The sequence below is a fragment of the Hyalella azteca genome, unplaced genomic scaffold (assembly GCF_000764305.2).
Source record: "Hyalella azteca isolate HAZT.00-mixed unplaced genomic scaffold, Hazt_2.0.2 contig1742, whole genome shotgun sequence".
Lineage (NCBI taxonomy): Eukaryota > Metazoa > Arthropoda > Malacostraca > Amphipoda > Hyalellidae > Hyalella > Hyalella azteca.
Genome location: NW_025932043.1, coordinates 64,225 through 78,162, shown reverse-complemented (window position 1 = coordinate 78,162; position 13,938 = coordinate 64,225). Strand labels below are relative to the sequence as shown.

General features: G+C 36.5%; 1 protein-coding gene across 1 annotated transcript; it reads right to left on the bottom strand.

Annotated features, from left to right (window-relative positions):
- Nucleotides 1–2,521: 2,521 nt before the first annotated feature.
- Nucleotides 2,522–12,102, bottom strand: LOC108667463 (cAMP-regulated phosphoprotein 19). The gene is made up of 3 exons (XM_018154487.2): nucleotides 11,859–12,102; nucleotides 4,818–4,937; nucleotides 2,522–4,038 (listed from the first exon to the last, which is right to left on the bottom strand). The coding sequence occupies exons 1-3, from the start codon at nucleotides 11,943–11,945 to the stop codon at nucleotides 3,859–3,861; spliced, it is 387 nt and encodes a 128-aa protein (XP_018009976.1). The 5' UTR covers nucleotides 11,946–12,102; the 3' UTR covers nucleotides 2,522–3,858.
- Nucleotides 12,103–13,938: the final 1,836 nt, after the last annotated feature.

Below are 13,938 nucleotides of genomic sequence, written 5' to 3'. Positions count from 1 at the left end.
GACAGAGAAGGGAAATGTAAGGAATCCTACCTACATAATAACTTAACCCCACAACTGAGACCTACAGTCAGACACCGCGAGCTCAGCGGTGGGGCGCTCAGGAACAATCCCCCTAGGAGCGCGAAATCCCATAGGACTTCTGACGAGCACAGACACCCGTCAGAAGTCCCCCCTGAGGGGTTGATAATCTCGGCTTTCTAAGCATAATTATTATTTGATTTCCTCTGAGTTGGTGGCCAGGCTTGAAAGGCTTGGGTTAGACTAAGTAGAAAACCTGAACAATGGCTGACATCACATTTTAAATTGCGGGTGGATAGTACGTGCAGTGGTTACGGTACTTTTGGATTAGGAATTGAAAATAATAATACCTTCGATAATTTTGCAATAGGTACATGGTGATTCTAGCCACTCCATCGAACCACTCAATACTTATGAGGCCGAGATTCACTACTCGTACACGGAATGAGTAGTAAACTTACTTATAACAATCAGCTACTTTTTAACAAACACTCAAACTTTTAACAAACAGCTTCCTTGTGTTAAATCTCATCTTGGCAACTTTTAAGCCGAATAAAAATTGTTGCTCAACATTGAGCTCAAATCAAGAGAGTCAATTTAATTGCGGCAACCAATTAGGGAGGATTATTCAGCAAATCCGTCTCATATCGGGCAATAGGGGGCGCAGCCGTAGGCCCCAAATTTTACTCTTAAATAAGCTCTGGAGCCAACGCCTTGCTCCACCATGCATTAACTTTACTAAGCCTCAGAACTAGGAGCCGCAGACTACGCTTGAACTCCGTAATCCAGACAAGCGACACACTGCCGAAAGATAATAGCGCCGTTGGTCTTCATCCAATGCTTAAGCATGCTCGCTCGTAAGCAAGCAGTTCTCCATCCGGCTGTACCTACTCCGGCCTAATCTATTCACGCTGTCCTGGCTCACATCCTTCTTGCAGCCAATGACAGGCTCTACCAGCACACTTGGACCGCCTTTCTAACTTCTTGCAGCCAATGAGGTTAGGTTAGGTCCGCTCAGGTTTGTTTTGGGTGGAGAAAGGTTGTAACTCGTATAAATTAGGACTGAAGAGGTTTGGCCAGATGCAGTATGGCCATGTTTACATTTGGCAAGCTTATTTTGTGGCTGTGGACATCCGGCGCTATGCCTTTGAGCACTTGACTTCATAGGCCGTTATGCGCTCTAGCGTTCTTACCTATGGAAAGGAATATGAACCAAGTGTGAAGTTTGGCTAAGCTGGCCTCCGGCATGCGCCCCGGGCAAGAATGAGGGGGGAAAATCCGGTATTTTTTCAAGCAGGAGGGAAATCAGGTATGGAATTATTTCATAATTTGTTTTCTGTGCTATATCATGTCTATGCAATTATTGTGAGTGCAGCAGCTTCTTATATTATCACTTCAAATGATGTCACGCAATTTAATTTATTTATTCCGGCTTAGAGAACTTCTCCGTTGGCTCAATAACGATTAAACGATAGGGTACGCACACAGTGGAAGCAGGTTGCCAGCGTGCTGGTTACCTGCTCAGGCTGGCGCCTGAAACCATAGAACACAGAAGCCTATTCGTACAGGTTTTCACTGTGAACACTAACATTATTATCCTATGTTCATTCTTGTGGCAGGTTGGAGCAGGTTGCCCGCGCGGGCAAACCTGCTTCCACTGTGTGCGTACCCTTATGTACCAATATCACCGTTGCCACCACAGGGCAGATGGAGCCTAGAAATTCACAGTTTCTACAAATGGAAACACCAAAAAAAGATAAGGATTCATTGCGGTGAACGCAAAATAACATAACTGGGACCAATGAAGCGCTGGATTCGCGCACATTTCGAGTGATCGAGCTGGTTCGGTCTTGTTGCTTAGTGACATGTTAGTTTAGTGGCCAAATGTTTACTAGCGCTTCCGCTATTTAGCTATCACGCACCGGAAGTCGAGATGAACATCAACAAAGAGGCGGAAGGTGTCAGTTATCAAAAGTTCCTCATGGCAAGAATTGTTCCTCATTCACAAGGGGTGGAAGGTCTCTATTGTCCAGCCCGCTGAGGCTGGCTGAAAGAAACAACGTTAGCATCTCAAAGAGACGAAGTAACAAGGAGGGACAGGTGGAAAGCAACAGAAACGAAGACACTTAAACAAGAGGTCACTTATACAGGAAGACAGAGAAGGGAAATGTAAGGAATACTACCTGCATAATAACTTAACCCCACAACTGAAGCCCGCAGTCAGACACCGCGAGCTCAGGGGTGGGGCGCTCAGGAACAATCCCCATATGAACGCGAAATCCCTAAGGATTAGTGACATTTCATCGAAAATGACGCAGACAATTTTAGCGCATTTTATCTTAAATTCTATGTCGAGACTTAGCTGACCTAAAATTTTTGCATACCCATAAGAAATTTTAATCTAAGAAAAATGACCAAAATATCATTGCAGTCTTTCAGTGGTCTGCGCAGTTGCACGTAATCAAGCAGAAAATTTCACGAAACTGGTAAGTAAAACCTAATATGGAGGACACAATCAATTTTTATTACATAAAAACGGATAGTAAGCTACATCGTATGATACCTTTTAACGCAGAACATATAACCAAGAGGGCCCCATTGGTGAAATTTTTTCTAGCGATAGAACTATAGAGGGACACAAGCATAGGTTTCTATATACGTCACAAAAAATATATGATAAAAATGATACACACGTCAAGATACTCCGTTGCGAATCATAGCAAATGACACTGACAGTCGTAGCATGGATCGGAAGGTGTCGTATCAAACAGTCAATCTGGTCTGACCAACGCATCGGTGTCTGTCTTGTCGTGCAAGTGTTCATTGGAGCTGAATATAACAGATATTCCGTTGACGTACTATTATTTGTTTTGATTAGGTGAACTGGAACGAATACCTACTGAACTTTGGCAGCATTCCGGTCAAAATTAATCAGTTGTGTCCCGTGTTCAAACATAATGCGAATAGATACAGCATCAACTGGGCACTCACGAGGCACATAGGCAACCGCCATAAAGAGCTTGGCAATAATGCATGCTTCTGTTCATCGCGTCGCGCAATCGATAACACATTACAATAACCAGGTACCCGCATCACGGACTAATCTCTAAGTAAGTGAAATCGCTGTCATCCATTTAATTTTGCAAAATAATCAAATGCATATATATCCATTAAACTAACGATCTCATCCAGATCAAGATCTAGTTTTAAATTTCAATACATTAACGATACCCGAATATATTATTCTTAACCAAGACGTGCAAGTTTATGGATGGGTAAAGATGAAAGACTTGCAACAGCAAGTAAACTGAAGAAACCGTCAATAATTCATCAATAATTTCAACTTTTGAATCATACTGGTCAATTAATAATCTGCGATAGCAATAATGCTATCACACAAAGCCCAAGGCTACTCCAAAGAAACTTTGGTGTCCTATCAATCAAAACTTGAGGTGAAAGAAATAGACAAAGCTGTTGAAATAGGAAGGACCCTAACAATCCATCAAACAACTGCACCTTAAGTGTTGGTATTGATCTAATAAATTTTCAAAAATAAGCTACCAACAAAGCAAAAGCCTTATTGATTACGAGGTGTCTCCTAAAATCAGAACGAGGTTTTGTTGCAGGTTTGATCGGATGTTGAAAGCACAAATAGGTACTAGTATAATATCAATGGCGGGAAAAGAAATTTTGGACACAAAATGACTGATAAGCAGAATTTTAAAACAATGGCACAAAAAATTTGAGTGCCACGGCACTAGCCCCACCATTCAGCTCCCCCTAAGATGAATTGTGATTTGGCTCGCAACAGCACCCGATATTGCCACATGCACAATTCCTTCATGAAGCAGTTGACGGAGCCAGTTTTGGCTGCTGGATAATAGAAGTTTTTCTGATAGGAACGGTGTCAGGTGTGGGGATAGCCTCGCCAGTGCTGTGTGCCAGCAGGGGAGGCATCCGAGACTTGTTGTTGGGTTTCTGGAGGGCCATCTGGTAGTCACCGCTATCAAAATATTTTTGCTGTAGACAAATAAAAAAATCTGTTACTAAAAAGAGAGGATAAGTTAAAAACATGGGCTGTTAAGTTGAACAATTAGTGAGCAAGTTACCTTCCAATTCTACAGTATGGAAAAATCTTCACAAAAAAAAAAACCACTACACAACACCAACAAGACAAAAAAAATACCACCACACAAAACAAAACCACATCATAACATCCCACCAACAAGAAAAAAAAAAACAAAAGAATCAGCGAACAAAAAAAAAAAAACAGAAAAAACAACAAATGAACCAACAACAACATTTATAATAAAAAAAAACATTTTTGAATGAAACAAATAATATATTATATACATAGCACCATTTGTAAACCAGTCTGTTCATAATTCTATATAAAAATGTAAACTGTAGTGGCTGTATATTATAAATTAATCAACTGCTCTTTTCACGGTATTGAAAAAATAGGTAATATTGATCACAAGTATTTTAACGTTAGTCACATTTCAGACTCGGCAGGAAAGTTTTCCATATTCCTCTGACAGCTTCAAGGGATTAATTATGCACAGCAAACTACTAATAACAAAGGAAATGGAATAACTAATAAATTTGGACTTGAAATAAAAATTCAGGAGCAACTAAATTTAAATAATATAGTAAATCAAAAGGTTGTAACAATTTTACTAAAAAATAAATGGGTTCTGTATTACATCATCACCTTATTGGCAGATGGAAAAAATTTGTAGTTGTCATTATTTATATATTTTGTGGCATATATCAGTAAGGGTAAACATGTTACAAACCCCTTTGCCAAGCCTTTTTTGCAAGAATGCCGAGTGACCAGCTGCTGGCCTCCCCATCATCCCTTGTGGCAGACGAGCCTTCAATTTAGCTTCCTCTGCTGCCTCAATGCTGCGAGCAGTCTGCACAGCATTAAAAACATTAGGCTTGATTCTTATTAACAGTATGGTTGAAACTCTCATATAATTAAAAACTTGATTCATTATTTATATTATAAAAAATTTATTCAAATCAGTAAATTTGAAATGCAATATTATGCAATTCTTATATTTGTAATTACATCAACAATATTTTCTTATTATTATAGAATATAGATCTATTGTAAATACTATGGAGAGAGCTTGGCCCCTTTCAAATGTTTTATAATTTATTCCTTGATTTACTTTTAAACTCAGCATCATGCCCTGAAACTATAAACAATTGTTGAATCAAAATGCTAACTTTCTCAGAGTAAATAAAATAGTAGACTGCATTGGTTTACTAATATTTTTACCCATTTGCAAGCTTGGTTTAGTACAGGCATATAAGCTAGTCAACGATTAAAGAGTTTCACTAAGCATGTTACTTGAAGTTTCCCATATGCACTTGTCAAACTATATTAATTTCCAAGGCATTTATAACTAACACAACAAATGCCGTAACATTTAAATCATCACCATTTCATCTATGTACAGTGATCCCTAGTTTATAGCAGGGGCATGCATTTCACAGACACCTGAGGGAAAATTTCTGAAACTCATTTGCCATACAATTATTTGCCAATTGCCATGGCTGAGAATCCAGTAAAATGTGAATACTCCCATCACATGAATTGTTCCATTGGTATTACCATACCGTCAAACGGGGTAATAAGGGACGGTTTTGAGCTTTTTTGTTAATAACTTGTTACCCTGAAACATTTCATAAACAAGTTTGGGCCCATTTTAAAGGTCTTTGCAAGGGCTATCATATGGCATCTTCAAAAAATTCCATATACTATTCGTAAGGTGCCAGACGCAATATAAAAGCCTCCCGAATTTTTCTGGGAATGGGGTAATAAGAGACACTTGAAATAAAACTTGATTTTAAAATATTTGAAGCATGCTGAGTGTACTCATCCATTACTAACAGTACCCTAAAGTCCTCCTCTTCCTTTGTAGATGATGTAAATTGTAAATGTAGGATAAATAACTTTTCTGCGATTTTTACTTGTTTTTTTTTCTTTGTTGATATATTACCATATCCATAAATTATAGTATTATTGATGTGATATTACCATATTCATGGACATGCCATTGAGCATTGCATTGACAATGACCTTGTCTGCTGCAAGCATCATATCAGTAGCCATATAGCATTTCTTCTGTATCTGTAAGCTTACAGGACAGCTTGTAATTGCACACCATTTTAATTGAGTCAAGTGATTTCACTATAACAAGAGATTTAAAAAACATACCTGAAACAGGAAGGAATATTTTAATGACAACCATCATATTTTTTGGAGAAATAAATCATAGTTTAGGTTACTTACTTTTCATTCTTTGCTGCCCAGTGCTCAATTCTATCTATGACATTCTATGCACAATTTTGTGATGCCTGATGATGCATTAATTTTTGTTAAGTGAAATTTTTTTCACTGAACAAGTTAAATGTAATCAAAATTCTTTGTTAATTGATTTTTTTGTTAACTGGAGAATTTGCAAACCAAGGTTCAAGGGTTGGTGATTGTTTTGATTTTTTTTATATAAAAAAATAAAAAAATCAGGTATTTTTTTAATTTTTTCATGATTTTTTTTTATTCATTTGATTTTTTTTCATTTTTTTCAACTTTTTTGTCTTTTGGAAGTGTTATTTTTTAAGTTGCAATTAGCCTACTTACAATAACAGTATATGGATCATAATGGATGGGTAAAAAGGGCACTTATTGCCTTCAATAATGGCCAACAGGCCAAGGTGGTGTTTACCACTTAGGGATTTTTGGGTAAACAATTATTGACAAGTCTATTCATTAGCTTTGTAAAGTTTGTATGGAGCAAGGTAATGGGCTAAATATTGACCATTTAATTGGCTTCAATATACAAAAACACTTCAGGAATGCAGATCTTCTAAACATTGATGAGTCACATAACAGATGGTAGCTGATAGCACAGTGCATAGCACTATCAATGGATCTTCTACTAGTTTCATGTCCTATTAATCTACCAGACTCTAGCCTCTATACACACCGACTAGTAGTGACTGAGTGACTGACTGCACTGTTCCCATTTAATTCAGACCAATAAACCAATACTAAACATAAACTGAATGATAAACAAACCTCATACGACTTGAAACGAGACTTAGTTATGAGAAAATCAATACTGTTTGAAATAAACATGTGCACAATTCAAATATTTTATATCCATTCACTGCATTAAATTATTTTATATATAGTCTTATAATTGTAATTGTTTTGTTTCTAGTTTTAAATTCACATATTTAAAGATTGAAATTGAATATTATAATAAGAATACTCATATTAGGGTGGAAAATCTTTCTAATTGTCTAAAACAATCTCAACCTCTCAATATACAGGGTGGGTGAGAACAGATTAAGCAGTTTTGAGGTAAAATAAAAGAGTAATAGAGGTACATAAAGAAGAAAGTTTATTTTCCTAGAGGTTAGCATAACATACCTTTTAGAATACTTATGTTTTGAAAACAATATCTGGAAGATGGGGGCCATTAGCAGCAACACACTGTTGGAGTCGTTCTCAGAGTAGGGAGTAACCGTAACAGTGAATTCCGATCGCTATGCTGCAATGTTGCAAAATTTCTTGCAGCCCATGATGGAAAACATTTTCGAAAATGATTAAATGAAGCATTGGGAGATGTGTTGTTCCAGCAGAATGGGGCTACAGCTCACACAGCCCGAATGTCACTCAATGTTTTGAGACGCTTGTTTCCCGGACGTCTGGTGTCTGTGAGGGGTGATTTACAGTGGCCTGTGAGGTCACCTGATGTGAGCATTTGCGATTTCTCTCTTTGGGGACATCTAAAAGAAAGGTGTTCAGAAGTTGCCCTCACACCATACCACAGCAAGGGAACGGATTATTGCAGCAGAGGTTATGGCCATGCCTTGCCATATGTGTGAATGTGCTGTAGAAAACTTCTGAGAACGACTCCAACAGTGTGATGCAGCTAACAAACCCCATCTCCCTGATAATGTTTTCAAAACATAAGTATTTTAAATGGTATGTTATGCCAATCTTGAGGAAAATAAATTTTCTTCTTTATGTACCTCCATTACTCTTTTATTTTGCCTCAAAATTGTTCAATTAGTTCTGCCCCACCCTGTATAAGCTAGCTAACCCATTTAAATTGGATATTGTAATCAATATATAACAAATAGTCAAATAGTTAAAGACTACTTATAGCCTTATAAGAATTAGCTAAGCTGCTAGCTACGTACAATGTATTGCACACATGATGCCTCTGTACCTAAAACATTCAATTTATTGGAACCTAATACACACTAAAGGCAACAAGTTTATATACCAATTTGTCATTCATAGTACATTTATACTGAACCATGAATAACAATACCTCAATATAAATTAAAGACTGCCACTCAATATATTTAAATCTATGAAAAAATAAAAAAAATTGAAAAAATCAAAAAAATCATGATTTTTTATAAAAAATCAAGTGATTTAATCACATGATTTAATCATTGCCAACCCTACAAGGTTCTACTGTTAATGCATTTTTAGGGGTGTTCATTATTACCCTGGGAAGGTGTCCCTTATTACCCTGGGAAGGTGTCCTTTATTACCCTGTTTTGCAGAAATGGCCGCCATATTTTTTTTTTTGTAATGAGATATGCAAATTCTGTCAATCAGGTTTTTAGGCCAACACCAGAATGCAACTTATATGTAAGTAAAACTTTTTAATATAACAATTTTTTTATTGCTACAGACCTTAGTAGAGGTACTTTTCCCAAAATCTCACTTTTCACACTTTTTTCCAGGGATTTTTTTAGAGGTAATAAATGTATGATTTCTTAGCTTGCTTTATGCTACATAGATAGTAAAAATGTTGAACTTTATACCACTATTTTTAGTTTTGCAAAATTTTGATTAGTTTAGCTGCTACAACAATTGTACAAAATGTCGGAGGACTGTCCCTTATTACCCCACCCATCCCTTATTACCCTGTTTGACGGTATGTAACCAAGTCTATCTGTGAAAAGATCTATGAGTTACAGCCATAATAAAAAATTAATATAGAATGAAATTATCATGTCCCACATTTTTTTCTCAGTATTCAACAATAACAAGTGTTAAGTGTAAAATTTTGTGAGAATTCAACAAGAACGAAAGGATATTTCAAGTCTATAATGGCCACATAATTATAATTCACATGAACAAAATAGTCATCATTTTTAATTTCACATATGTGTACCAAGTTTGGAGATCCTTTCCTAAATATAGAAAATAGATTTTGACTGACATGCTCCCCTTAATACTATATACTATATATAATTTACTATATACAATATACTATATATACTATTTACTATATACACTATATAATATTTAAAGGAGTAATACCATACCACTATGTTATAAACAAGTGATACCACTATGATTTTAATAAGTGACACCTACATGGTTTAAACAAGCGATGTCAAGTTTCTCTGCAGTCAACCTAGTTGAAAAATTTTATGACACACTTATACACAAGCTGGGATATCAAAGCTGGACTGTTGGTCATTCATTTACAGACGGACCAATAAGAATAGAAGCGTCAGCACAGAAGAAATAGGCCCATGGTCGGTTGCCAATTCTTGTACTTTTCTTGACTTGATTCCACAAGGGATCCATCTGGCCTTTTGAACCCGATCTTTCCATAACTGATGATTGTTTGAGATACCTAGCTGCTAGACTAATTGCCAGGTCTATATGGAGCTAGGCATTTAAAGACTGAACATATTTTCCTGCATAGCTTTGTCTAGTCTGTTCTTCAAGGCATTCATACTCAGAGTGTCAATGATGCTATCATGGAGGCTGTTCCACATGTCGGTGACTCAAAGCAAGAAGAAATGTTGATTTATGGATGAGTTACAGTAGTTTTTTTTAGTTTATAACCATGGCCTCAGTTTTTGGATCTTGTTTCAAATTCTAGGACTCCTTCTGGGACTTCATATAAACTGTGGGTATACCTGTATACTTCAATGAGGTCACCATGCACATGTTGATAACAGAGGCTTGGAAGCTTCATAAGCTTTCTTCATAAGGTTTTCCTTTAAATCCCAGAATTATTACTGTTGCACCTCTTTGAACACTCAATTAAATTTTTGTCTTTTTCTAATTTTAGTGATCACACAGCATTTCCAAACTCTAGGTTTGGACACAAGACAGCAACAAACAATTGTCTTGGACCAATTTAGGGCTGGACTTGCGGCCAGTTGCACAGCTAATCTCTAAATTCAGTGACCAAGGAATATCTCCCAAGCTAATACATCATCTGTATAAAATCTATTAAAAGCACCTGCAATGGCAGAAAATTCTATCTATTTTATTCAACTAAATTAAATTTGTATCAAATTGTTGATATTTCTATTTTGCAACCCTTCTTTCCTTCACGTAATAATTGTGAAGGTAATTTTTGTTGTGAAGGTTTAAAAATTGTGAAGGTTTGTCTTGATGTACAAGGGTGCTAAATCAGCATAAGGATAAATGGTTTGTTCTCATGATAAACATTACCTATGTTAATTGAGAATTTGTAACATGTGAGAAGGGCATCAATTGACTAGACACATTAATCTAGTTGCGGTCACATGTGTTTCATGGTACTGTTTTTCTGACATGTAGGCTGAACTCGTCTTCTCTCCAGATTCCATTAGATGATTTTAAATCAACAAAAATGAGGCCGTGCATAACAGTCTCAAACTCTAAGTAGACCGTGATTGCAACTGTTAAAGTGTCAATTGAGTGACAGTTAATCACTGCGCCAGTAGGACAATTCTCCGGCAGGCCTTCAGATTTTTAGTAAGCTCAAAATATTTCCCAGACCACTGCAGATGACTAATACCAAAGTAAAAAATGTTCAAATTCAATGTTCATTCAAAACGCAATACGACTCACCACGTGTCGGATGTTGCCACACAAAGTGACGGAATATAGGGATTTGGTAGGTTTCCATTCTAAAGGCTTTTTAATAAATATGGCAACATTTTGTGACGTTTCATCATTGCTNGGCGGCGCCCCCCATTTGCAAACTATGACACTTTCCTCAAGTTTGTCATTTGCATATGTAACTAGAAGAGTTCTACTACAATGCAGTATGCAGTCCATAGTGGCAAACCAGTGATATTTTAGAATCAGTTCATTTTTAATTTCCTCATTTACTCAAGATTTTAACATATTTCTTATGTATGATAATTCTGGTATCCAAGATACATTCCTGGTCTACTTATAGGACTCAAAAATGAACTTGAGGAAGAGTCTAAAAAACTCTCTGCTTTGCCACTATGGTATGCACCAAAACCTGGAGTTATTTGGAGATAATTTACCAAAAAATATAATTGATTTTACCACCCGGTCTAAGTTACCCCAGGAGTCTAAGTAACCCCCTTTTATGGTACCAGGGTTGGAGATGATCCTTCCCTAAATATAGAAAATAGATTTTGACTGACATGCTCCCCTTAATACTATATACTATATATAATTTACTATATACAATATACTATATATACTATTTTTAATTTTTTTTAATTTAGCCCAATAATTCAGATTGGATCTTTGGAGGCTGGAGCCATAGAGTTGGAGGATACCCTCAGAAGGAGAAGCGGTTAGCCAGCCAATCAAATCAGATCGCATTTGAAGCTCTATTCACTTTCAGATTGGAGATTAGAACCAAAACCTCTTGTTTTTAATCCTTGAATTGTTCTTCATCAAGTCTCTTGAGCTTGAATAAGAAACACCTACGCAACATAGGCCTAATGGAAACTGTCAAAGTGTCAATGTCCACATATTCATAAGGCCAACAGTGGCAAAAAAAATAATAAACAACTAGGCCTACCTCTTTAGATTCCTCCAAAGTATCCTTATCACCAGAGTCTTCAACTGGGCTGTCAAGCTTGTTTGATTTCTCCTCAGAATCAGCCATTGTCTCTTTTTCAAAGAGTCACTTTAGACTGATACAATATTGTTCTAATTAAATAATTTTATATCGCGCAATAGACTGCCTTTGTAAGCAGTACAACTGCCAAATTCTGTTCAAGTCTTCTTCTTCGTCTGAAGAGAATTTGCAGTTATGGGCAGAAATGTCGCACGGCCAGCTGTTGTGATGACAGCAGTAAGTAAAATTATCCTTTTTAAATTTTCCAGAGGAATAAGAAGTCTTATATTAATTTTCTCCTAGACGAATTTCTTCAAGTTCAGATCAAGGAAAATTATGGAAAGCTACTATAATAATTTAACCGTAATGCAGGGAAAGGAACGTACAACATGAGGGTAAAGCTTAGACTAGGGAAAGATGAATTTTAACTTCATCTAGATTCTAATTGTAGTTAATTTTATATAAACGAATTCTCCCTAAAAAATTTCCATGCTTGCTTCGAAATTGAAAATGCCTATTTTTATACAAATTTCCTGCAGTGTTTGTGCACAGAATAAGTGTGAATTGACAAGTTTGCGGTTGCAGAAGACCGTGATGAATACTAACGGGTACGAAACGCAAACAATGCAAGCTTATTTATTATTGAATAAATGTGCCTGGCATTTGCTCCACGTCTCATGATATTTATTTCGATTTTGAAAAAAAAACTGACTGCAACCTTAGATGCGTTTGACATATATGATATATGTAATTTTGTAACATGCAGCTCAATATGATTAAAAGGTAAATTCAGATGAAGTACATCATTCTACCATCAAAAATACCTTACATAACTAAATTAAAGATGAACTTCGTAATACAGTCTGGAATCACGTGCGCAAATTTCAAATTTGATTGAAATGTACTACTTTACTAACATAGATTCAATCCAAAAAGGTGAAAAGTAAGCAATGTAAAAAATTGCCAGAATTTCTACACATACTTACTTCTCGTACTACAGTAAGTTACTTTTGAGTGACGTCTGTACGTCATCACGACTGCACGGGTGAACACGGAAAAAGTATCATATCTACACTACAATATATTAGCGATGCAAAACAATACGATGCTAATTTGTTTTTTGATGAAGATGAAATAAAAAACAATCCATGCTATATTTTTTGTAGTTCCATTACCGAAAGTGCTTTTCAAATGTACGATCCCAACTCAATTCACCGCATAGAACAGGACTGCTTCTACCAGTTTCCCGATGAAGATCAGTTACGGTTTTCACAATTGAGGCAACAGACCAAGAAAAAGCGCAGCGTGGGATGTGCTGCATTAAAATAAAGTAAAATTCCACTGCTAGCTACAGACCAGTCTCAAAATGTGACAAAAAAAGTTACTCGGAGGAAGAACGGTATTTATACCAGTATTAAGCCTGGCGAAAGACGGTCTCCCACTACCCCAAAAATTTCGCTATCCGTCCATGACAGCAAGCGACTCTGCAGCCAAGATGAAAAATTAAGATCATATTTCAATTCTTCTTCAGTGTAAGAGGATTTGTTCAAGAATTAATTATGGACAGTCAGTTAATCTTCAGAAGCTTATCAAAATCACCTGCAACACAAGCAAGGAGAATATTAGCATTCGTATCTACCCTCGGAGGATAACTAATCTTCGTTGCAGTATAATTCATCAAATGAACACATTGGGCAAAAATCTACCAGCCAAAGTCGAAGATTGTCGATCGCTTCATTCCCCAAAAAATCTGAAGACTAACAATTCAGTTAATTGTTCTAAATTGATCCCAGTACCAGATATTCCGAAGTTAATGAATCGACACAAAATCATTCCGCGTCTTTAAATGGATCGTTCGACGATTTTGAAACGGCAATTGCTGATTCTTTTAAATCCAGTCCAGAATCTCAACTCGATTTATGCATCCAGTAGCGCAGGTCTCAAGCAAGTCTGAACCAACAGTAGGAAATAAATGATTCTGGATTAACCCTCACTTCCTAGAGTGTAGGAACTCAGCCAATAAGCCATCTCGCGAATAGGA

Coding starts and splice junctions, on each gene's coding strand:
- LOC108667463 (XM_018154487.2), bottom strand. CDS start 11,945: ATGGCTGATTCTGAGGAGAAATCAAACAAGCTTGACAGCCCAGTTGAA. Junction 4,938..11,858: donor CTTTGGAGGAATCTAAAGAG/GTAGGCCTAGTT, acceptor AATGCTGTGCAG/ACTGCTCGCAGCATTGAGGC. Junction 4,039..4,817: donor AAAAAAGGCTTGGCAAAGGG/GTTTGTAACATG, acceptor ATTTGTCTACAG/CAAAAATATTTTGATAGCGG.